Source organism: Mytilus trossulus, chromosome 7 (assembly GCF_036588685.1).
Source record: "Mytilus trossulus isolate FHL-02 chromosome 7, PNRI_Mtr1.1.1.hap1, whole genome shotgun sequence".
NCBI classification, from domain to species: Eukaryota; Metazoa; Mollusca; class Bivalvia; order Mytilida; family Mytilidae; genus Mytilus; species Mytilus trossulus.
Window position 1 is genome coordinate 73,116,033 of NC_086379.1, and position 26,040 is coordinate 73,142,072.

General features: G+C 32.8%; 1 protein-coding gene across 1 annotated transcript in view; it reads right to left on the reverse strand.

The window, feature by feature from the left end:
• Window positions 1-1,876: 1,876 nt before the first annotated feature.
• LOC134726662 (uncharacterized) overlaps window positions 1,877-26,040 on the reverse strand; it is a 40,560-nt gene continuing 16,396 nt past the window's right edge. The window contains exons 9-21 of the mRNA XM_063591073.1: window positions 25,276-25,413; window positions 23,526-23,628; window positions 22,697-22,917; window positions 21,762-21,992; window positions 20,902-21,358; window positions 20,218-20,357; window positions 18,971-19,204; window positions 13,619-13,807; window positions 7,018-7,178; window positions 4,979-5,666; window positions 4,428-4,557; window positions 1,929-2,093; window positions 1,877-1,896 (exon numbers count right to left, since the gene is read on the reverse strand). Coding sequence (XP_063447143.1) covers window positions 1,877-1,896; window positions 1,929-2,093; window positions 4,428-4,557; window positions 4,979-5,666; window positions 7,018-7,178; window positions 13,619-13,807; window positions 18,971-19,204; window positions 20,218-20,357; window positions 20,902-21,358; window positions 21,762-21,992; window positions 22,697-22,917; window positions 23,526-23,628; window positions 25,276-25,413 — 2,877 coding nt within the window. The remainder of the gene's footprint in view (window positions 1,897-1,928; window positions 2,094-4,427; window positions 4,558-4,978; window positions 5,667-7,017; window positions 7,179-13,618; window positions 13,808-18,970; window positions 19,205-20,217; window positions 20,358-20,901; window positions 21,359-21,761; window positions 21,993-22,696; window positions 22,918-23,525; window positions 23,629-25,275; window positions 25,414-26,040) is intronic.

Here is a 26,040-nt window from a genome sequence, read left to right on the forward strand (position 1 = left end):
TTACAGGACATGGCTTAATAATAATGTTTATGAATAAATAAGATGTGGGTGCCACATGTAGAGCAGGATCTGCTTACCCTTCCGGAGCACCTGGAATCACCCCTAGTTTTGGGTGGGGTTCGTGTTGCATATTCTTTAGTTTTTAATGTTGTGTCATGTGCACTATTGTTTGTTTGTTTGTCGTTTTCATTTTTAACCATCGCGTTGTCAGTTTATTTTCAATTTATGATTTTGACTGTCCATCTGGTATCTTTCGTCCCTCTTTTTTCGCACCTTGATGACAGGACAACACCCAATCTAATATCAGAAAGCCAGTTAAAAATATTTGATAGCTAACTTGTTATATTAGTTTTGTCTTTTCGTATAAAAGCGGCGTTTTGTGTTGGTCCAATGTGACATCTTATATTCATTTTTGCAAATTCGCCTGAATTATGTAATAACTGTCAGTCATTAGGTTTATTTCTCATATCATCATCTAAGTATTGTTTACGTATGCATATATTATAGCTCTTAAATGTCTGGGTTTAAGTTTTCCTGGTAATGGTAATAATAGAAAAGGGCTTCGGATGCAAAAAACCTATACATTGTTATTTTCATTCACCAATGAATACGAGAAATGTTTGATTGAAATTTGCTTAAACAATAACGAAGTAATCAAGTTCAGAGTAAGCTGCAATCTTCAATTTTATAAGTCCGATCTGGTCATTAAATACGTTTCTGGACAAGTAATTCTTAATAAACTCATCATAGATACCAGGAATAAAATTTTACACTTACGCCAGACGCGCGTTTCGTCTACAAAAGACTCATCAGTGACACTCGAATACAAAAAAATGTAAAAGACCAAATAAAGTACTCATAAGGGTTTATATATTATGTTTCGTACCCTGAACTGCTCTTAATTGTCTCAGTCTCATTGGCCCAACACGAAAATTGACTTGGTCATGTACATACAATCTTCTATTGGCTTTCAGTTGATCTCCATTGGTATGGTACCGTGGAAACAGAAATGGAATGAGGGTCTCATCGATCCATGCATATAAGTTAGCTGAACTTGTAACCTGTAAAAATATTGTATAGTTTTTTGATATAACAGAAGTTATCAGGTGAATTTCCTATTTTGAGTCTTACGTATACATATTAAATGATTAAAGATTACATGAGCTACAAATTCATGACAGATATATTTGGTTTGTATCTAAAAAAAAATACACGAAAATATTTAAACATCGCAAAAAACTAACGTATTGATAAACAAAGGGTGAGTTGAATAAAACATAAAATTTGTTCTTAACTCTTACACTATTTTGTTCAACTTAGTCTGAAAACTTTGGCATGATAAAGTTCAAAAAACGTGAAAAATCTCGTCAATAACGACACTAAGAGAGTACTGTTTTGAACAGAAACAGACAACGGTATTCTATAATACGTACTGTCTAATAAAGGCAACAGTAGTATACCGCTGTTCGAAATTCATAAATCAATTGAAAAAAAACAACAGAGTTACAAACTTATTTAACGAAACACATGAAATATAGAGAACTGAGACACAACAGAAACACAACACTAAAATGTAACACACACAGAAACGAACAAAAATATAACAATGGCAATTTTCCGGACTTGGTACAGGACGTTTTAAGAATATTTTAAGCACATGATTTGAACCTTCAACTAAGTAAATTTGAGTTTCATAGATGAGAGTTATGCAGTCGATACGAATGTTTTATACTTATTTACAAGTCTTGTATGAATTTGTTTTAAAGTGCTTGACTGCATTTATCCCCAATGTGTTATATTTCATAATTAACGGTCCATGAGACAGGACAGACAACTAACCTGATCATATTTCAACGTTGATCCTCCAATTGAGAAGCTATTCGGTGTAACAAGCTGCTGTTCGAGATGATTTTTGACATTATACCAGCTTGGATCCCTGTTACTAAAACTGACACAATACAGAACAGCCAGGAATATCATATATAAAACTAGCTCAATGAATATTTCTTGCATTTTTAGGCGCTGCTGTCTTCTTTCTTTTAATCTAGCAACTGTTTGGGATTTCAATGGAGCTTGCGTGGCTTTGAACACATCTTAAAAGAAATAACAAATCAAAATCATGAAAAGTAATATATCATTCTAACATTTGATTTTGTGAGGTTTTATTGACTTCACCCTTTCTGTTATATACATGTTAGTTCGGTATTTATGTTACTTATTTAACAATAGAAATAGAGAATATCAGAATTGCCAGCAAAAACAAAGTCAACCTAATACAAAAGACTGTTCTTACATAGACTTTTGTAATTTTTTTTGTACTAATAACAATTATTCTACTTTTCGAAGGTGTTCTTATATAATTTATTTTCTACGGCTTTAATCCACCATTTGTACATGGGGATATGCTTGAATCAAGTCAGGAATGCGCTTGTTTTCAATAACTAGTAGTTTGATGTGTTTTAACTTTTTTATATTGCTATTTGAAAAAGGACTTTTGGATTTGGATTTTACTTTAAGCTCGGTACTTTTGTTATTTTGTTTAAAATTACATTCTTTTTAGTACACCAAATGCTTATCGATTCCCCAAAAACTATTATAACAGCATGAAATAAAGAGGTCCGAGTATTGGTTAAGATATGAGAAGGCAAACGAGCGAGTAATTAAAAGCAATGAAACAAAAAGTTGGTCGTAGATGTTTGATACACTTTGGAAACACCTCTTCAAAACGATTATTTTGTTCATAAAGGTTAAAGTTTTTTGTCAATGTAGTTTTTGATGACGCTGAAGTCCAATTAACTTGAGACTTGGTACACATGTTGCTTATGATATGATCTGCCTAATTTTAATGCCAAATTAGATTTTTTTACCAAATTTCATGGTCCATTGCACCTGGAAAATGATTATACGAGTTGGGCATCCATGTTCTTTGGACACATCCTTGTCTATGTTTAGTAAGAAACCAATAAATAATTTTTTTTTTACTAAAATGAGGTGACGCTCAGAAAATTTCAGTTGTTGTACAGATGTTGTCTTGCTTATATTGTATGTTTGATAATATTTTCTTCATCTATTTCATTGTTTGAAAAATAACATATGCATTTAAGTCTTTTGGGTCAAATCGATCTTTCTGTGTCCGTATTATTGAAACGTTCTGGTTTGAAAATTTCCGATGATGGTAAAAAGTTATCAGAGGTACCAGGATCATAATTTATTACACCAGACGCTCGTTTCGTCTACATAAGACTCATCAGTGACGCTCATATCAAAATTGTTATAGAGTTAAACAAGTACAAAGTTGAAGAGTATTGCGGATTCAAAATTCCAACAAGTTGGGCCAAATACGGCTAAGGTAATATTTGCCCGGGATAAGAAAATCCCTAGGTTTTCCAAAAAAAAAGAGAGTTTAAAATAGGGAATGTTTAAATCAAGAAAGTGGATCGAATGAAGAATGTTTTTTATCTATTATTTTTCTGGATGAATGACTTTTAACCCGGACTGTATACATGATTTCTACCAAAAGGTTCAGCAAACATTTGGGTAAAAAGTAAGTTTATGAATTGAGGATTCAAAATTCGAAAGAGTTGGGCAAAACACGACTAAGGTAGTTTATGTCTGGGATTAAAACAATTACAGTTTTGTAAACAGTAAATGTTTAAAACCAGAAAAGTACATCGAATGTAGAATGTTTTTTTTTATCTATAAATGTTCATAAAATGACTTTCAACCCGGACTGTATATACATTATTTCTACCAATAGGTAAAGAAACATTTGTGTAAGAAGTGAGCATATGAATTTTTTCATGTTGTTTTTATATTCAATAGATATAGGGAGATGTGGCGTGAGTGCCAATGAGGCAACTCTCCATCAAAAGAACAATTTTTAAAAGTAAACCATTATAGGTCAATGTACGGCCTTCAACACGGAGCCTTGGCTCACACCAAACAAATAGCTAAAAAGAGCCCCAAAATGAATAGTGTAAAATCATTCAAATGTGAAAACAAACGATCTAATACATGTTTCTTTAAATTGATTATATGCTCTGAGTTTTACCTCAGTATTTAAAACGAAAACGTATGAGATATGTTTCAATATTCATAACTCAATATAAACAAAGATTACCTAACATACCGGTAGTTCAATATAAACAAAGATTACCTTAAATAGTTCAATATAAAACAAAGATTACCTAAAATAGTTCAATATAAGCAAGGAATACCTAAAATAGTTCAATATAAACAAATATTATCTAAAATAGTTAAATATAAACAAAGATTACCTAAAATAGTTCAATAAAAGCAAAGATTTCCTCAAATAGTTCAATATAAACAAAGATTACCTACAATAGTTCAATAAAAGCAAAGATTTCCTCAAATAGTTTAATATAAACAAAGATTACCTACAATAGTTCAATTTAAATAAAGATTACCTAAAAGATATGACAATGGACTTGCTGCACGTCTTTTGGTCTCTAGAAGAAGTTTCTCTCTGTCATATTTCACAGTTGTCTCCTTATAACTCTTTACAATCCAAGAGAATATGACTGACATCAATATGATCTAAAAAAAGAAAATCAAGGTATACATTTTGTTTTATATAAAAATAATGTATTTATTTCAAATAGTTCTTACGTAAAGCTGTAACTTCGTCAATGATAAAATTAGCTTTTAATAGTCTACGTCCAGCCAGATATATATTGATAACTGAATTTGTAACCTATTTGTTTTAACTGACAAGTTTTGCTTCCGAAGTATAAAGTAAAATAACAAAAATAAAGAGGTCTTATGAAAATTAAAGTCCATAAGTATCTGACAATATCCAAAGCTCAAGAACACCAAACGAATGGATAACAATTGTCATATTCTTTCTTGCATTGGTCCAGGCATTTTTATTTATAAGATAGTGTTTTTACAACACCTTTACAAGTTTATTAAAAATATTGCTAATTTTCCATGTGATGTGAAAGCAATATTTTCCTACCTTAAGTGGATCAACTAAGAGTATTGATTCGATGAATGACATAAAGAAACATAGCAGCCATTCCTCTGACTTTGTCTTTCCCCATTCCATGCTATACAAAATTAGGAAAAATCCAGATGTAAAGACGGCTAATGTAACAATTCCCCATGCTACATATCTACACCAAACCGGAAGTGAAAATTCAGAATCATCTGTCACATCTGCGTTATTGTCTTCCTCGCCGGATTTTAGTGTCATTTCAGAATTGTCTTTAGTATTTGTAAAAGTTTTCTTCTCATTTCTTGAACGAGGTTTGGAACTTCTGAACATATAAGATACTAACAATATTGGAGGTGCAGCAATAATTGCACTGACAATTGAAATATATATCCCAGAAAGTGATAATTTAATCGGTCCAATTGAAAATTTACTTCCGGTATTTTGTCCATAAAACATTGCACTTGAGATCATGGTGAGAAACAACAATGTCAAACAGCAAGCCAATCTTTCTAACCTTGTAAAGTTGCTATCTTCAGGTCGAATGGCAACCGATAACCATAAGTGATTGTCTGTTGTGTTTTGTCTCGTTTGTTCATTGAATAAAAATGAGAATTTATGTTTATCCAACTTATCAGACACAGGAATGGCACACTCAATGCATCCATCATCGTGGTCCAAAGAAAGCCATTGATCACATATAAACAGATACCTGTCAATTGAAAGAAAGAAAAAGGACGATAAAGCTATTATCGGCACCTTTGATATTTGAAATTATAAAGCTTTCATGATCTACCAAATAACGGCATACAGCTAATAACAAGACATTAGCATGTAAAATATAAGTATTTTTTTTTTTATTAAAATATGATCTGAAATATTTGTATTTCAGCTTATAAATTGATAGAATGCAAATGAAGAAAATTAAAAAGCAAAAAAAAAAATGGAGGGTGCGTGAACTTGTTTACGAAATATTAGCCATTGAAAATTTGGCGTCAAATAATTCTCTCTAGACTTTTCTTATATCTAATATTGTCACCTTTTTTTATTTAAAAAAACTACGAAAAAATAACAAGGATGTTATAAGATTTTGGAATATGTCTTTTTAAACTATTTGTAATAAAATATTTAAGAAAAGTAGGGGGTAGTTGGCAATTTTTTTAATGTCAATACATGGTTAAAATCATGAATATTTTTTTAGTGACACTTATCTTTCATTTTGTCTATAAACTATTTGTCAAATGACTATTTTATTAAATAATTGTCAATTTTTACATGGTAATGACATCATAGTGATATCCCAGACAAACTTTATGCTTGTAAGGTTCATCATAACAAACGGACAAATATGGCAGTATTTACATGCCAAAAACTACTCTGAATACAGACTTACCTGTGATGTTGGAAAAGTTTAAATTCCTGGCATCCACTAGATATATTAAAGTTAGGTGCATTTTGTGTTTCAGAAAGATAAAACTCTATTGGATTTCGATGGGCATTTTTTTCCTTCATGCATAAGTTGTTAAAATTAACTAAGTTGTGGTCTAACTTTGAGGTGCTCCCTCAGGTAAAAAACGGTTTGTTTTGTTTTGAATTGCCTTAACTGACATGGACAAGAGGTATCTTGACAACTATAGTTGAGTAAAAGAGTTTATCTGAGCGGAAAAAAGTAATTAAGAAATTCCCATCAAAAACCAAAAAAGATTTTATCACAAAATGCATTTAACTTTTAAATATCTAGTGGATGTTAGGCCTTAAAACTTTCCAAACAGCACATGTAAGTCGGTACACAGAGTAATTATTGAGGTGAAAATACAGCCATATTTGTCCATTTGGTATGATGAACCTAAAGTTATTATATAATTGCAAACAAAATCATTCAATAAAATGAACAGATACAATCTAATAGCTTTTATCAATCATACTATTTTGCAACTTGTTTGGGCAACAAATTGTCTTTTTCATTCCTTCATTCATCGTATCACTACAAACAGAACAAAACACAACATATTTGTAGCTTATTATTTATAAAAAGAGACAAAAATAAAGTATGTGAGCTTTACCTTCCACCAGTTTGCACATCCTCTAGTATGATTTTATTAAGATACCATGATGCTGAATTTCCTGGTCCACTATTATCATGCCAAATTTTTAATACTGTTGGGTCATTTATTGGTTTAGGAACGCTCATGACAAATTTCCGGATGCTTCCAACATCAAAACCCTATAATATAAATAAAACCACGTGGTTAATCCCGTCAAATAATAATGTGTCTGTCCGTAGCCTCGTCAATCGTTATTTTGTGTCACATGTTACTGTTTTTATTGTTTGAAAAAATTGCGGTGGTCATGGCAGACATTTGCATTGCGTTCATTAAGGTTTGTACAAATTCTTAATAGTCTATGGACGGCTAATATCTAGCAACATATATATATTTATATATTCATTAAATAAAATAGTAAAAAAAGTAAAAAGTTAACAGTTCCATTCAATCGATTTCATCCTTCCATTGGGACTCTTCAGGATAACTGATGTAGTGTCGCTGTAGGTGACGTCGTCAAGGAGGTTTATGACGTTCCGTCATTGTTCGTTATTAATAATTCTCTGGATTTAATTTCGATCGAACGTTGTTATGAAATAGATTTTCGGTTCTTATTTTATGAACATATACTTATAACTATATTTTAGTCAAAACAAACAAAAAGGTTTTTGATTTTAAAACTGGCTTTCAGTAACGAACAAAAATTTAAAAAAATACTATAGAGAAACGTTTTGGCTGAGATATAGCAATCCCACGAACAATAGTGAGTCATCTCAGGTGCGCCGGAATGGTAAGCACAGGTTGCACTCTGTCGAGATGACCGCGGGATCACGACGTTCCTAAGTTTGTACATTACCATTGGCGACGTTGGCGACTTCAGTGACGTCGCCGTGGGCTCTTTGAGTTGTTATTAAAAGTTATGGCTGAACAGACGTATTTGTTTATATTAGCGAAAATATCTTACTTTTAACCTCCACATTTATGGTACCGTGACCAATGGATTTAAGCAAGCTCAAGTCGATACGATCCAGACAGAAGTGCTGTTACAAATCTTATACGGAAGATAGATGCAGCGAAGCAAGACACAGATTTCGACCCAGAGGAATTGACAGCAACATTTGAAAACCTTCTCCAGAAACAGAAGATACTGACCAACTTGAACGAGCAGATACTCAACCTAGCGGAAGCAGAAGATATTGAAAGTGAAATTCTAGATTCAGATGAGTATTGTATTACGTTAGAAACCAAAATCAGACACATAAGAAATTTTGTCAGAGATACTCATACCACACCAAAGACACGTCAGAGTGAAACTTCATCCCAGATATTAAATGTTGACTCTCAACCGTTCGTCTCAGCAAACCTCACAGAAAACTCATGCACGCAGTCGTCACAAAATCCGTTCTCTCAAGCTAGTAACACAGTGAGTACATATATAAATTCGTATACATCTGCAAGCAGTCAGAATCACTACTTATCAAAACTCTCACTTCCAATATTCACAGGGAATATATTAGAGTGGCAAACTTTCTGGGATTCGTATGAATGCGCCATGCATTTAAACCCTTCATTGACCGATGTCCAGAAATTTAATTACCTCAAAGCGCAGTTACAAAATGAAGCTTTACGCACCATAGCTGGTTTTGCGCTCATCAATGCAAACTATGCGGACGCCATTATTTTATTGAAGGTAAGATTCGGACAAACACACAAAATCACGCAAGCATACATACAAGCATTATTAGACATTCCATCACCACGAAACCATCTTATTAGTTTGAGACAATTCTATGATCAAATGGAAACTTACGTCAGAGGGCTAGAATCTTTGGGCCAGTCACAAGACTCGTATGGAACATTACGTGTACCAATTATTTTGAAAAAATTACCGGGAGAAATTTAAAAAAAACTTGCCCGTGAACATGGAACAGAAAACTGGTCATTACGAGACCTTCGGAAAAGTATTTGCAATGAAATAAACATAATTGATGCGGGACAAGACACTAAAACTTCTAACAATTTACCAAGTACATCATCTTTCTTTACCGGAACTAAATCAACAAAACCCCGCCAAAATCAAGCTCTAAATACAAGAAATATACGCCAGAATTTAAACACTAAACCTTGTGTATTCTGCCGCGATGTACACGCACCAGCGCATTGCGCGAACGTATCTGATCCAGCAGCACGCATGAACATTGTAAAACGGGAGAAATTGTGTTTCAACTGCCTTGAAACACATCGTATACATGAATGTAAGTCAAAACACTTATGCCGAAATTGCAACAAAAGACATCACACAAGTCTGTGTACTGTACGTCAATTTAACAACAAGAACCACGATAATGACAGAAGTAGACAAAGCGTGCAAAATACAAATTACAGCCAACAGCATATGAATTTTCATGGTAACAATGGACAAGCTACATGTAATCAGACATATGTATATTTGATAAATGACACGAACCAGAAGGAAGAGGACACGTCAATTTTATATTCATCGTCAGTCGAGGTACGTACAAATGTTCTTTTAAAAACTGCATAAGCACCCGTAAGGTCAGACCACTCATGTAGAGACACCCATATACTTTTTGACGAGGGAGCACATAGATCATTTGTGACCGAAGATTTAGCAATAAAACTTAATTTACAGTTAGAGGGAACAGAAATTCTACAGTTATCATCATTTGGAGATAGAAACAAAACCGTAAGACATTTAGACAAATCGACAGTGTACGTAGAAACAGATGCAGGACAGAAAATACCGATACACGTTCTAATTGTACCAATGATTGCCGTACCTTTGCAAACAATATTCGCCACATCAACAGAGGACTTAATTATTTACGGGGACTTAAGTTAGCACATCCGGTAACACAGGACGAGTCTTTCGAAATATCGTTATTGATCGGGGCTGACTACTACTGGGACTTAGTCGAGGATGAAGTCATACGGGGAATGGTCCAACCGCCGTGAGTTCAAAGTTAGGTTTTTTTACTTTCCGGTCCAGTAAGCGACAAGAGGGATAACTCATTGATGGGTACTAGCATTTTTAATATTCTTATTTCTCATAAAACGGAAGAGCATGATATAGAAACATTTTGGAAATTGGAATCGATTGGTATTAACTCAAAGGAAACAGACGAAGACAATACGGATTTTTTGGAAACATATCAAGACACTTCGAATGAACTCAGAGGTAATAAATACTTTCCAAAGTTGCCATGGAAACAGGAACATGACGAACTACGATCAAACTATACAGTCACAAGAAGAACAGAGAACGTTATTAAGAAACTTAGTCAAGATCCTAAACTACTTAAGAAATATGGAGATATAATCGCCGAACAGGAACGCAGAGGATTTGTTGAGACAGTAGATGAAAATTAACAAAAAGGCGGGAAAATTCATTACATTCCACACCACCCTATACACAAGGAATCTAGCACAACTCCTATACGAATAGTATACGACTGCAGTTGTCGTCAATCACCAAGTCATCCAAGTCTAAATGATTGTCTTATGGACACACCACCAAAATTAAATGATTTGACAAAACTCCTAGTACAGTTTAGAGCCAACCAGTTTGCTACATGTACTAATATTGAGAAAGCTTTCTTACATGTTGGATTAAGCGAAGATGTTACCAGATTTTTAGGGCTTAGTGACCCTACAAATCCAGGAAGTCAGTTGAAAACTTATAGGTTCAAAGCAGTGTTATTTGGAGCGACGTCTTCGCCCTTTATACTCAACGCCACAATACAGAAACATTTGAAACAATTCGGAAACAGTGAAACAGCTAAAATTCTAGAAAGAGATATTTACGTTGATAACATATTGTCTAGTATGAACAAAGAGGAAGATTTACTTACGTATTTCAAAGAAGCAAGAAGCTTGATGGCTGGAGCTGGATTCAACCTGAGATCATGGAGTTCAAACAGTGCTAAATTACTAGAATTAGCTAAAGAAGAAAACGTCCTAGATACGAATAAGTATACCAAAATACTTGGAATGTTGTGGAACAGTCGTAGCGACGAGATTTTTTACCCTAAGCGTGATATTCCTACACCAGAACTACTTCAACATGTTACTAAACGAGAAGTTTTGAAATATTCTTCAAAGATTTATGACCCACTAGGCTTACTTAGTCCGGTTACAATTCGAGCGAAAATCCTGATACAAGAGTAATGGAATGTGGATTAAATTGGGACGAACTTATACCAGATAATTTAAAGACTACGTGGATAGATTTGACCAAAGATTTGGAAAAGGCAATACAATTCACTATTCCTCGATATTATTTTAGCAAGCCATCAGCATCAACAGAATTAATACTTCATGTATTTACAGACGCAAGTCCAAAGGCGTATGGCGCAGCAGCTTATTTGAGTAACGAAAACGAAACAACGAAAGACCCGGGAGAGAATACGAAAGTGGACAACCAATGTAGACGAAAATGATGAAGAAGATTAACAATTTTCAAAAGGACTTTCAAAGTTAATTCAAATTTTTCATTTATGTGAACAAGAACTTAGTTAATTCAATTTAATTCATTCATGGAGATAGAGACTTTTTTAATTTGATTATTTTACAAATATGGACAGTTAATGTGAAATTTAAGATAATTTGCACTTTTTGCGGTCCGCAGTATGTCGAGATTACCGCGGGATCACGACGTTCCTAAGTTTGTACATTACCATTGGCGACGTTGGCGACTTCAGTAACGTCGCCGTGGGCTCTTTGAGTTGTTATTAAAAGTTATGGCTGAACAGACGTATTTGTTTATATTAGCGAAAATATCCTACTTTTAACCTCCACACACTCATTGTTTTGATCAATGAACGTACACATTCGATGCAAAATTTCACTCGGTGATGTCGTTATTGAAGAATTGAAGACGGAAATGGGATCTTAATTATTAAACTCGATATGTTATCATATTATACTTTTACATGTACAACGGGTTAAATTCTAAAGCATTAAAGGATTAATAATTAAAAAAAAACTTAATATATAAGACATAGTATGTGTATTTGGTTACAGCCACTTATCTCTCTGACAAATGGCATTGCATTATGAATGTCGTTTAACGATGTGTTGTAACTTAACATATCTTTGTGGGTCAGTTACAATGATATCTGCTTGCATCGTTGTTGTGAGTTTCTGTAATGAAACTGTCTAGCAAAACAAACGTTGACTTATCCCTGTTTGCAACATCTGGATGGCATATAATTCAGAGTTGCATTGTTAAGATTTTCTACCTTCTGAAATTTGAGGATATATTAATGTCTTAGTAAACATGATTCCTCCCTTTTGACATTTGTAGCGTAATGTATCGTATCATTTGTTTAGATCATGAAATGAACTGGTTAGGGCTAGTTGAAGGATGACTCCATTTTCGTGGCATTTAAGACCTATAGGCGACCGTCTGCTGTTGTCAGTTCTATGTTCGGGATGTTGTCTCTTTGACACTTTCCCATTTTCATTCTCAATTTTATGACATTGTTAATAATTAGGTCTTTCCACCTTTCCGTGGAAAGACCTATTGTATTTGTTCTGATTATTAATTATTTTTTTTTTCTTCCGCCTAATTTTTTTTCTTGCGTAGTATTGAGGTTTCAAAAGATGTCGCTTAGATATTTGAAATATGATATCATATAGTTTATACGCTTTAAAAATTTACAACGACAAAATAAAATACTTTACAGTGTAAGAGTTATCTCCCCTAACACTGTTTTTCTTGTGGCCACTACTCCTTCGCAACCGTAAAAGATTACGACAAATTTATTTTACCAAATTGCTCGTTACATCTTCAGGATTAGGATATTCATTTGGACCGATGCTTTACGGAGACTCCATATGAGAGTTATTCCCCCTTTTTCATTTGATTCAAGTGATATGCATTTCTAACTAGTAAACCATAAGTGATAGAGACCTAGGGTATTCAGATTTGAGGTCCTTGGTCCAAAAAAATGAAAATGAGGTCAAGGTCAAAGGTCAAGGTCATATTCTAAATTTTGATTTTGGCTTATTTTCACTTATTTTCAAATACCGTATGACATATAGACAAATAATTTTTCCTAAATTGTTAGTTGCAACATGTCCTTACTTGCATATTTTGATTGAAAGGGTGCGCAGACTATAAATGGGAGTTTTTTGCTCATCTTACATTTAGAATTACGCATAAAGTGATATTACTCCTTAACCAAACATATTAAAGACCTAGGGTCTTTTGATTTAAGGACCTTGGTTTGTGACCTTGAAATTGAGGTCAAGGTCATAGGTTTATAGGACGTTCTAGATTTTGACCTTTGCTTTAAATTCATATAAAATACATCATAAAGCCATAGGAACTAACATTTTAAACTGATTTTTCATATTTCAATATCAAAATAGATCTTTACCTGTGGAAAGACCTTCAATTGTTCTCTGAACAATTGGTTTTTAATTATGTCCTCTGTTTGTTTTTGGTGTTTTTATAGTCAATCATACCACATTTTGTTATAATATCAACTGTATTAAAAATGAGAAATAATAGAATTTTTCGTTAAATTTCATTTGTTATCCTACATATAAATCATAAGAACAGATTTATTTGGCAATGTGCAGACAACATACTCACTCGATGTGTTTCGTCATCTAATAGTCGTACATCTGGTTCATAAAAATAGCTTTTCTTTGGTTTTCCATCAATTATCATGAAACCTATTCTGGATTTTGTTCCAGCATGTCTGTGTAATCCTGTGAACACCGTCAGAATGTACAAGTAATCGTCGTAAGGACCGTTGTCACTTAGGTAGGATAATGCCCACTGGAAGATTTACATAAACACTTTACTAAAGATTCAATGATTTTTTCCTTCATTTTGATAAAGAAGCTATCCGCTTATTTCTTTATAAGATAGACCGTTATTGAAATAGAAATAGAAATATTTTATTAACCCACTTATGGATCCTTGTGGTTATTAAGTTTCATAATATGATTACAATGATTTTTGTTATGACAATGAAATAGTAATAAAATAAAATACAACACAATAGAACACCGAATAGCTATGGCATGCACATGGAAGAAAAAATTAATATGGGAGACAATCAATAAATGTGTAAGGATTATTCCCCTTGAACAGTATCCAAAACTTTGGAGACATGGTGTTCAGAGTTGGATAAAAGAAAAAGCTCCAACTGATTAGATATTTTTGTAGTTTTGACTCATAAGGAATAGGATCCCAGTTAGGGCAACCAGTCCGGTACCCACGAATGTAGTTCTTAAAAAAATATATAACTTTTGTTATAAATTGTGTAGTGTTATTATATATTCTAGTTTGAATTTCTGTTAAAATTTTGATTGATTTAAATGTAGTCTGGCGTTAGTACATAGAGTAAATTGCCGAAATTCTAGCCTTTATTCTTTCCCGGAAGAAGACAGACTGACCCTGTTGTCAATAAAAACCAAATTTTTCAACGGAATGCCAATCATGAGGCACTGAGATTGTACTTAGACACTTCAAAATGAATGCCTAACATGAACCAGAAATCCAAAGGTGGCTATCAAAATTATTTATTGAACAGGACCCTACGTATTTACTATGATTTTCAATGCGTTTCAATGGGGCAAATAATTGGGTCCCCGTTCCTGTCAGAGAGCATGTTTTGAACACTTCAATCTGCAATTGTAAGCTCATTTTTGAAGTTTCATGGATGAAATTTGGCTTCAGGCTTCAAAATTCAATAAGAAAAACAATAGTGTAATTATTTTAAAACTTGAATCAAACTTTTTAAATTAAATTGTAAATTTAAATTAATGAAATTTAAAAAATGTTTGTTTTTCAATTTAACGTTTAAAAGGAGGTCACAGAAAGGCCATTTTGTCTGTTATATGATTTCCTACACTTGTAAGTTAAAATGGAGGGATTTTTTTTTTAAATATCAGCAAACAGCATTAGAAAGAGCCACAGCGGAAGAAATAATAAATGTGTTAAATGGGATCAGGGGACAGTGAAAGGTGGAGAATATGGGCTTATTTCTTTCTAGTATCTTAATTCTGGGACCTGGAAAAAGAAAAAAAAATCCCATAGTTTCAGTTTTAGGTCTTTTAATAAGTTTTTGATAAATTGTGGCTATTAAATAAATCATTTAAGTGCCACGGTTCAGTTATGAAAGTTGTGTGTGAATCCTGCTCACATTTATGTAAAGCCGCATCACACACATAACCGCATATTATTGTGTAAACTCAGAAACACTTGCCAAGGGCTCTCTAATTTTACATTTTTGGAAGATATTTAAGGAGTAGGGTTATATAAAGGCAACAGTAGTATACCGGTGTTCAAAACTCATAAATCCATGGACAAAAAACAAAATCGGGGTAACAAACTAAAACCGAGGGAAACGCATAAAATATAAGAGGAGAACAACGACACAACACCGACCCGCAACACACACAGAAACGGACCAAGCAACAGACAAAACACCACGAGAATAACAAATATAACATCAAAACCAAATACGTGAATTTGGGATAGACAAGTACCGTGCCACGTCTAATTTCAATATCTCAAAAAATAAGAGAAAACACAAACGACTCAACGTTAAAATGCAACACACACAGAAACGAACAATATTTTAACAATGGCCATCTTCCTGACTTGGTACAGGACACTTTTAAAGGGGAATAAAAGTGGTGGGTTGAACCTGGTTTTATGGCATGCCAAACCTCGCACTTTAATGGCAAAGTTAAATATAACATTGAAATGACAACATAATATTACAGGACTACAATACAAATAAATAGGAGAACACATTAGACAAAGAAAAACATGATGAATAGATAACAAAAGGCATCAGGTTTAAAATTCAATACGCCAAAAACGCGTCTTGTCACCACAAGACTAACCAGTGACGCCCAGATATAAAAGTTTGAAAGTGAAAAAAGTACAAAGTTGTACAGCACTGATCATGAAGATTAAAAGTTGAAAAGGTTTTGCCAAATACGGCATTGTTTGTATGCCCGGGATAAGAACATTCTTATTATTTAGAACAATTCATGCTATTGCAAACAGTAAATTTTATCAAATGAATATGAAAGAGATATACATAATGAAACTAAAGTATTAACTAAATACAGAAAACTAAACCCGAATACATAACGCCCAGATATAAAAGATCGAAAGTGAAAAAAGTACAAAGTTGTACAGCACTGAAGATCAAAAGTTGAAAAGGTTTTGCCAAATACGGCATTGTTTTATGCCCGGGATAGGAACACCATTGTTATATAAAACGATTCATGCTATTGCAAACAGTAAATTTTAACAAATGAATATGAAAGATATATACATAATGAAACTGAAGTATAAACTTATTACAGAAAACTAAACCCGAATACATGATGCTAAGTTCAATACAGCAAAGACACACCCGAATCAGTCCAGGCGTCAACGCAATTACAAAAAATGACGTCACTTACGATGGCGAAAATGCAAACGTTACGCCACATTTGAATTTATGAAATTTAGAAAGAGCATGACGTCACACATGAAAAACTATTATTCAAAAGTGAGATAGAATTAGGATTGCTTTAAGATTATATTAGAACTAAATACTGATTATTCATTAAAACAAAATGCAGATTGAAATACTTATTAATCTTATTAGAGCAAATTGAAATGATTGTACGACAATTTTAGACTCCCTTTTAATGATTTTGATGGTCCTTAAAAGGACCGTTAATTTTATCTGTATCTATTTCAGCAGTAGACGACGGAGCTATGTCTTCCTTGTTTTGTTTTGGGAACTTTTGAAGATCAGCTTCTGGTTAAGGAAACACTTAGTGCTCTTTTAATAGTTTCACTGTTTGAATTTCATTTTCATTAATGCTTCTTTCCTAAGTTTCATTTTTAAAAGTTCCTGCATTATTAGCTTGTCTTTGTTTCTATATTCAGGTTGGTGAACTTGGACTAAAGTACATGGATCTCAGCCACCAACAGCTTCAGTTTCCACGAGAACATGCATATGAACTAGTGGGACATTTAGACCAGTCAAAAGAACAACAACGCACAGTAGCTTTAAGCGGTCAGGAAGATCAAGGATTTCCCTCCACATCTGTTAAACTATAGGAGGTGCTGTTTGACTGATTTTAGCTACAAGTGAGAACTTCTCTACATCTAGCCTCTTATATTGTATTTTAAATGGACTTAGCAGACTATTTTAAGACTTTGTCTCATATTTTATACCCTTGGTATGGGGTATGCTTATTTTGCATATGTAATTCTTTAAAGCGGAAGATTTTTTTATTTTAATTAAAAAAAATATATTTTAAAAGTGCAGTTTTAAGTCTGGGGGAAAAAATAAAGTCTGACATGAATAGGATCCAAGTTAGGGCAACCAGTCCGGTACCCACGAATGTTATTCTTAAAAAAAATATATAACTTTTGTTAGTTTTGTGTAGTGTTATTATTTCACTAGTTCTGTAACTGAATGTAGATTTATTTGAAAGGGTAGGCTTTCTATTTTGAATTTCTGTAAATATTTCGATTGATTTAAATTTAATCTGGCGTCAGTACATAGAGTAAATTGCCGAAATGCTAGCCTTTATTCTTTTCCGGAAGTAGACAGACTGACCCTGTTGTCAATAAAAACAAAAATTTGCAACGGAATGCCGGTCATGAGGCATTGAGATTGTACTTAGAAACTTCAAATGAATGCCTAACATGAACCAGAAGTCCCAAGGTGGCTATCAAAATTGTTTATTGAACAGGACACTATGTATTTACTCTGATTTTGAATGCGTTTCAATGGGGCAAATAATTGGATCCCCGTTCCATATACACGATCTAACCAATAACTAAATATTTATGCACAGTTCTTCGATTGTGTAAACTCCCCACTAACACCATACACCATTACACCATTCATCATACACCATTACATCATGCACCCTGTGACATTACACCATACACATTAGACCATAATGCAATTAAATTTCAAAGTAGGTGTGCGACTATAAATTATTTATTTATCGTCAAAAAACGAATTTGGATCACAATATTGTAAATCAATGTATAAAATTAAAAAATCAGTTCTCAATTTTTGCATATTTTCAAATGTCGTACACTATTCCCGATCGCACGTTATACCTTTAAACCATTATCCTTACACCATAAACCATTGCACAACACACCTTTTACCATTGACCATATGCCATACATGATAATACCATTCACGTTTGTTATGTTTGTTTTGGTTGGGGTTTTTTTTGGGGGGGGGGGGAGGGATTTACACCATCCAAGGGCTTTGGATGATGTTAAAATTGCAATAATTGAATTAACACCTTTTCAAATTGGACTGAAGTTCACACATGTTGTTTAATTGATTGTTGGTTGCTAATTCCAGCGTTAAATGTTTTATGCATGTCAAGGGAAAGAACAAACTAACAAATAGATGCAATAAATAGGTCTAGAATGAAGGTCAAAGAAATTCAGGCTGCCAAATGGAAAATGAGGTTTAATCGAATAGGGACAGAAATTAAGCTGGCAACAACTGAAATGTATATTTTTAGAATGCATGATATCATCATCATCGAATGTGCTACCATAGCTACTATGTGTATGATGTTTTTTATATGTTTTATGCATTTGGTCGAGATGCTATAGTTTGTATTTAATACGGTTATATGATCTAAGGAATATCCCAAAAGGAGGAAACAGACGTTTCGTATGCCTTGTTACTCTAATTGTTGTAGAGTTGTTTTTGATAAAAAGCAATGTGGATAAACATTAGGTTCAATCATTTCAAGTTATGAAAATTAAGCTATCTTCTCCTTTTTTTGCATTTTGTGCTATTCACTTTATTTCACTAAATTTCTCTGAATCAATTCTAACATTTACTTCTAATATGGTGAATTTTACAGATTAACTCTTTTTTTAGAGAAGAGTACATATACATTGTCAAGTGTTTTATAAATAAGCAAATATCATTACCCTTGTGTGATCCTTTTTGTCCTGTCTGAATGTCCATACACATAACAAAATATAGAACAGTACAAGGGATACAACAGTTGCAAACACCGCTGCATTGTTTTTCAAATCAAACTTTTCAAAAACACTTCCAAAATCGATCGTGTTTGGAGGCACGTAAAACGTTGTGGCAAAACTATTTCCTGGTGGATTGGAACACTCACAAACGGTCTCATTGATAGTTGATGCAGATGAAAGCTAAATAACAGAAAAAAATGGGAGTATGAAGTAGAATAAATCAAATCCATGAGTATAACCCCGATTAGAGTGGCTGAAAGATACTCGGTTTTATTAAGTTTGTATTAATCAGTCTTCCGTGTTCAATGTTAATGTGATGTTAGTGTGATGTAGACTGTTGTTTGTCTTTACCATCTTTCTGAATTTTGAGTTTTGTCAATCCGTTTCGTTATTTATTTCTTCTTTTTTACATGACATTAGAAAAACATATTATGTATTGTACAAATACCCTTTATGAATGTAAGGCCTGCGAAGCGCGTTTTTGGATATACTTTCCTCTGGGACCAAGAAAACCATTTATTTAAAATCAGTGAATGTAGCAATACAAAAGACAAACCAAAAAAGCTGAAATTAACAGTTAACTTTGGCTATGGAAGATCAATTTTTTTATCTATAATTTCTTAAGCGATCGACAGTAAATCCGATCAACAAATATGATTAATCAAGTCAGTCGCAACTATATGACTACCCGGCTGCATGTTACCTTTTGGACAGATATAATGTTCACCATTGATATTTTCCAGTACTAAAAAATGATAATTACGTATACCACTTCTTCGTTGGAGTGTTGGAATGGTTATTATCAATTTTCAAACATTTATTGCGATTTCAAAAAAAAAGTTAAACAAATAACATACAATGATGTCTCCACCAAAAAAGTAATCATTGTGGCGTGTTGTATATATCTGAAAACGATATAGGAATAAGATACTCCAACGCCAACCTTAATGATAAACAACAAATCGCTTTATGAAGAAAGAGTAACTTCTATGTCTATAAAATAGTTTTTTTTTCTAAATGAAAAGTCCAGCATGTCGTTTCGATACGAATTTTTGTAAACATACCCTATCAGGAGCAAACAGGGCATAGGTTTGGAGTGCAACAAATATGGAAAAACTATGTGATGGACTAAATACCCATTTGAAATAGGACAGCATCAATCATAACAGAACAAGGGATCACCATAATCTTACCTGACATGAAGTTTTGTCCCATTTCTGCTTAACAGTATTCCATACTCTACAACCAACCGTAGCTCCAATAATTCCATATTCAACAATAGTAGTACTCAGTGATCGTCTTCGTCTGGTTGATGTAGCGGTAGACGATTTTTCTGTCAATAAAAAGTCAACTTGTTATGAAAAACTATCTATTTTTGAATATCTAAGTGTTTGTTTTATTGTACTCATGTAGACCTGCAGAGTTTTGTGAACATTTTGTAATTTGAGTTTTTTCAATATAGTATTATTTACTAATCGTAACATGAAAAGATGTAAGATTGTGAATCAGACAAATATCCACTGGACACAAATGTTGTCGAAGTATCCGACGACCGTAGGATCCAAGACAATATGCACAGAACCTATAACATATGGTATGTTACAAAAGTATTACGTAATGTTTTGTATTTGACTTAGCAGGTTGATTTGCATATTCCAATACGTCTTTATTAGTACTTGTAATTTCAAATGTATCATATATTGATTTGTAAACATTTACATTTTCTTTCTGTTTTCGATAGTTATCATTGTGATTAAAATCGACATTCAATTTAGTCTGATGAATACAAGAAATGACTTAAATAACCTTAGTGATTACCGATAAATGCAAACTTTGTTTGAGTGTCTTCGCTATTCCTAAAAGTTAAATAGATATACCTTTTTGAACAAGGACTCCAACATACACATTTGTTGGGGCGGTGTATAAGCCACCGTCAAGTATTACTTTAATTTCGCTGGTTGATAACCAGTCGATGGATTCTATAATTTTCTTCCAGTCATATTCGTCTTCCGTTGGAGGTTCTGTCTTCCGAATGTAAATAGTGTGATTGAGATGGTTTATTGGGCTATTTATACTGATTATCAAGCTGTCCGCTGGTGTCTTCCAGTACATTTTGTACACTAGCATCTGTGAAGTAGTCTCATTTTTATCAACTGGAATGGCTACTCTGATAATTTTTCTTGTTGGTACTAAACCAGAATTCTGAAGTTTGATTTTCGATGGTATTGCTGAGTTTGTTGTATTGCCTTCTCCAACTGACACAGTAACGGTCTTAGATGATATGAACTTAGACTCCTCATCCCACGAAAATGGTGTGTGGTCATATAATGTTACCTTTTCAGAAAAAATATACCATCTTTAGTTATATAGAAAAAGTAGGTAAGACACTTATGTGATTCATGTTAACTTGTAGATATAAAAAAGAAGATGTTGTATAATTGCCAATAAGACAACTGTCAATAAGAGCCCTGATGACACAGAAAGTAACAGCAACAGGTCACCCTACGACTCTTCTGCAACTATTTTTCCTTTTTTGTGCTATCATTTATAGGTTTTGTTAATATTACTACATTTGTATCAACGATTAACAGTAATAGATCTCAATACAATTTGTCATATAGTACACATGTTTCGATACTTTGCACCAAGCTGTTACGTTTCCCTTTCTTTGGTTTCGATATATAGTATTGACCAGTCATTACAATTACTGTTTAAAATCTCTTATTAATGTGTATACCTGTATAGCTTGCTCTTGTGTAGACTTGGAATTTGATTCTACAAAACTTAAATTTACTTCATTGATTTGAAACCCTTTCTGAATCAATTCTCCAATCAGTTTCTTATCTTCTGTGGAATTAATGTGTCCATTTTGAACGTAAACAGGCATCTGTTTACGATAGTTCAACATCTGAAGCACGTGGCCTAAGTAGGAAATACTGTCCAATAGTACTTGCACCTCGTTTTGAACCTACATATAGAATTTGTTCAGCATAGATTGTCAAAATAAACTACATTTAAAGTTAAACGTTCAGTTGTTAACGCTCACGAAAATAAACTTAAATTCAATACCATCACGATGTAATTTAAAATGTAAGAGGGAGTACTAGTCTGCTTTATATGATGTCAGAAACAACTCGACGAGAAAAGAAAATAAAACAATTGGAGCAAATACGAATTCCAATTGTTTGTTGAAAAACCTATATATGAACGTCACTAAATACTTCTTTTTTTGTGGCGTTGATCTTTTCATGTGGTGAGCAGATAGTAAGTTTTCCGTTTCGATGTATTTTGACGTTGTGTGTTTTTTTTTTTGTTCAATGTTTCTGTTGTTTCGTTGCTTTACACATACAATTGATGTGTTTCGGTCTTTTTAAGTTTGTAACCTGGATTTGTTTTCGCTTCAACGAATTTTGAACAATTATATAATACGTTTGTCTGAGCTTTTGCTTTCTCGATTTTTTGGTGGTTTTTTTTTTTCAATATGTCCAACAATTGTGAATAGCCAAAGTGAAGTATTTTCTAAATAAACATAAATTGCAATAATGATTTTAAACAAACACAAGTACCTATAGTACCTATACTATATGCTTCTTTGTGATTGTGATGAAATTCTTGTATAGCAAATTAATCTATATTTCAACAGTGTAAAATGAATCAGCTTTGATTGCTTACATCGTCATTTTTTATATCCGCATCCAGTGCATTCTTCATAGCGACCTGTGAAGCAATAAATGCTCTTTCTGTAGGAGTCAGATCAGCGTCGTTTGGTTCAGATAATTCCTGTCTGCTGGAGATATCTGACATTATGGTATATATATCTAATGTTGTTGGTGTATCCACTGATGTCTTGGGTAATATGGCTTCCAAAGCATTGTTAAGGACCCTTAGCATACCTGAAATGATCGTATTTGTCACCAACATTAATTGAGAGATGTGATTTGATTGAGAACAATTTTTCTACTGGACGTTTTAAAAATAAAAAAATCATGTTCGATATTTGTAACTTGAGGGTGTATATTATTTGTTTTAGAACTGTTAACTCACTATACAAAATGGTTCAAGGATACTGGGTATTTTATATAATTATCAAGAAACTAAAAAAAACTCTTTTTTTCATATTCCTTCCATTATTTCGAAAAAATAAATAAATGATATATAGATCAACTGCAAACTGTCTAAATTTCTTCACTGGCGACTTTCCAAATTTGTTTGTGTAAGCTGGTCATATAAATGAGTGGAGTAGCTAGCATTTTATCCAGGTTAATACATTTTCTACACAATAAACTGCCTGTTATAATGGCAGATTTTTTACATTCGTTGGTGTGTGAGAGCTTATAGATTTTATAATAGAATATAAAGGTCTTTCCGTTTTGGATTTTTCTTGGAGTTTATAATGCCATAAATCATATATAGTTATAGGAATATGTGGTATGAGTGCCAATGAGACAACTCTCAATCCAAATCAAAACTTGTAAGAATCATATTTAGTTTTAGATATTACCTTGACACGTAGAAATGTAGTCTTCATACTTGGGATATGTCTCATTACTTGTCAATTTTACAAGTTTTTCCAATAGACCTTTATTTCCTTCAAATGCCTTGGACTACAAAATGTACAAATATAAACCAAGTATTATTATAATAAAGAATTACCATGTTTTAAGAATATATTTTTCAAACCATAGATTATTGAAATATAAATATGGATATGTAGGTCTAAGAAGAGAACTTTAAACACAAAAATTAGGCTAAAATGAAGTACTGAGATGAAGGCAGTACAATGAGATGTGAAACAACTACACCCTTTACGGCTACAGATTAACGTTGTTTGTCAAATGTTCAAAATGTTCAAAAGCCATCAATCGATTGAGAGATACAAAAAAATCCGGGTTACAAACTTTAGCCGAGGGAAACACACCAGAACAACAGAAACACCGGTGTGCAACAAAAAATTGTCAACATACGAACTATTTGATATAATCTGTCATATTCCTTACTTTGTAACGAACGTTTAATGAAAACAAATGTGGGTTCAACCCGGTCTGATGGCTAGCCAAACATCTGTCGTATATGCATTGTTAACAATATCGGTAAAATGAGATAACTACATGACAGGAATACAGTATAAACAACCGCTAGAATAGTCAGCATAGAGACACTTATTTTACTGGCAATGAAACAGTTCTCCCCAAAAAACCACATGAGCATTTCGATATTTTACTATCTTGCCAGTGTGTGTGTGTATGTTTTTTTTTTTATTTACAATTATCTTTACCTTTTACACTAATAATCTACCAAATATACGCATTTATAATAGGTATAACATTCAATCTTTTTTCACACTAAAAGAAAGTATTCAAGAGCCGGCAAAAGAGAGAAATCAGAATATTGTGGAATATATATATATATATATATATATATATATCCGCAGTTTTTGTGGCATGATTAAGAGAACAAAAACAATTTTAAACCATAGGAAATATGATAAATTTTTATTTAAGTGATTTGAAGTATTTGTTTTCAATAATCGTACCAATTCACTTATAAAGAAATATTTGAAGTATAAGTGGAAACTAACGTTTATATACCAGAAATGTCTATATCAAGTCAGGAGTATTACAGTTATTTGTCATTTGTTTGATGCGTTTGAGCTTTTAATTTTTCAATTTGATAACGGACTTACCGTTTTGAAATATCTTCGGGGTTCGTTTTTTTGTTGTTGTTATTTTATTTTTTGCATCTTGATTAGTGAGTTTTTTCACTAAATAATGATCAGTTAAGAGTTGTTCTTAAAATCATTTAAAAAAAAATATGTCCCATTTGAAATTGTTCAGTAAAATGTAGTATAAATTCCTACAGGACTTAAATATAATGAATACTTTTATACTTTCTTGCTGTTTGACACACCCAGAAATAATAGCATATTCTAGGTTTTTTTCATCGGCAAATCCGATACCCCATGGTAAGTAAAACAACATTATTACGCGACAGTATTTGATACTTTAGCAAATTTCAGTTAATATTCTACTTACTACCTATATCCTGATATCTTGTGATAGTATCGCATCTTCAGATGTCATAAAATTGAAAGAATTACCGAAGCTGTCTAAATCCTGATTTGTACATACTCCCTGCCCTGGTAATGCACCAGCCGTTCGCGTCCTTTTTTTTTTTAGTTATTTGGATTACTTTTGCTTTGTTTTTATTGTAATTTTTATCTACTTATAAGAATAACAAATAAAAAAACATACGGCTGAGGCATTTGCAGTGAAAAGCTTGTTTCCAATAATTGTACCAATACTATTAGCAACCTGGTCTAAATTCACAGTAGATGTTCCATCAACTGCATTAGATGTTTCAGCCAGAATCGTGGAAAAAGTTGTCAATTGCTAAAATAAATTGGAGATCTATAAGCTATAGTGAAACTATGAAATGCTAGCTTAGAGTTTAGGGTTAAAATATTGTATATTTTAGGTGTATATATCCAAATACATTTAAATATAACGATATAAATAATATGTTATTCGATGCAATATTTACAATAGTGAATTGTATAACCCTTTTTATTTCATTTCATGTCGATTGATAAAGTTTATTCCTGTTGTTATTACTAATAATCCCCCACCCCTACTTAAACTCTCTATTTGAAAATTGCGGATCATTTCTGAAATGTAAAGAATAATAAAAACAACAACAGCGATCAGTTCAAGCACACATAATAAAAAAAAATATCCTCGGTATATGCAAAACTAAAACAAGAATTTCCGAAAAAAGCAACTCTACCAAAATATTTTGACTCATTGCCATCTAAAATATACCACCTTCTCTTTAAAAAGAAAAGAGAAATTGGCCAATTGTAAGAGAAGTCTGAAAATTATAAGAAAAGCGTTTCTTGATGTAATGAAAGCAAATCGACAAAAAACGGAGTCTCAAATAACCTTACTCTTTTTAGTCGTTAGTGAAAAAAATCAATGTGATACAACACATTTTTAAGCAGGATTTGCATTCAATTCTCA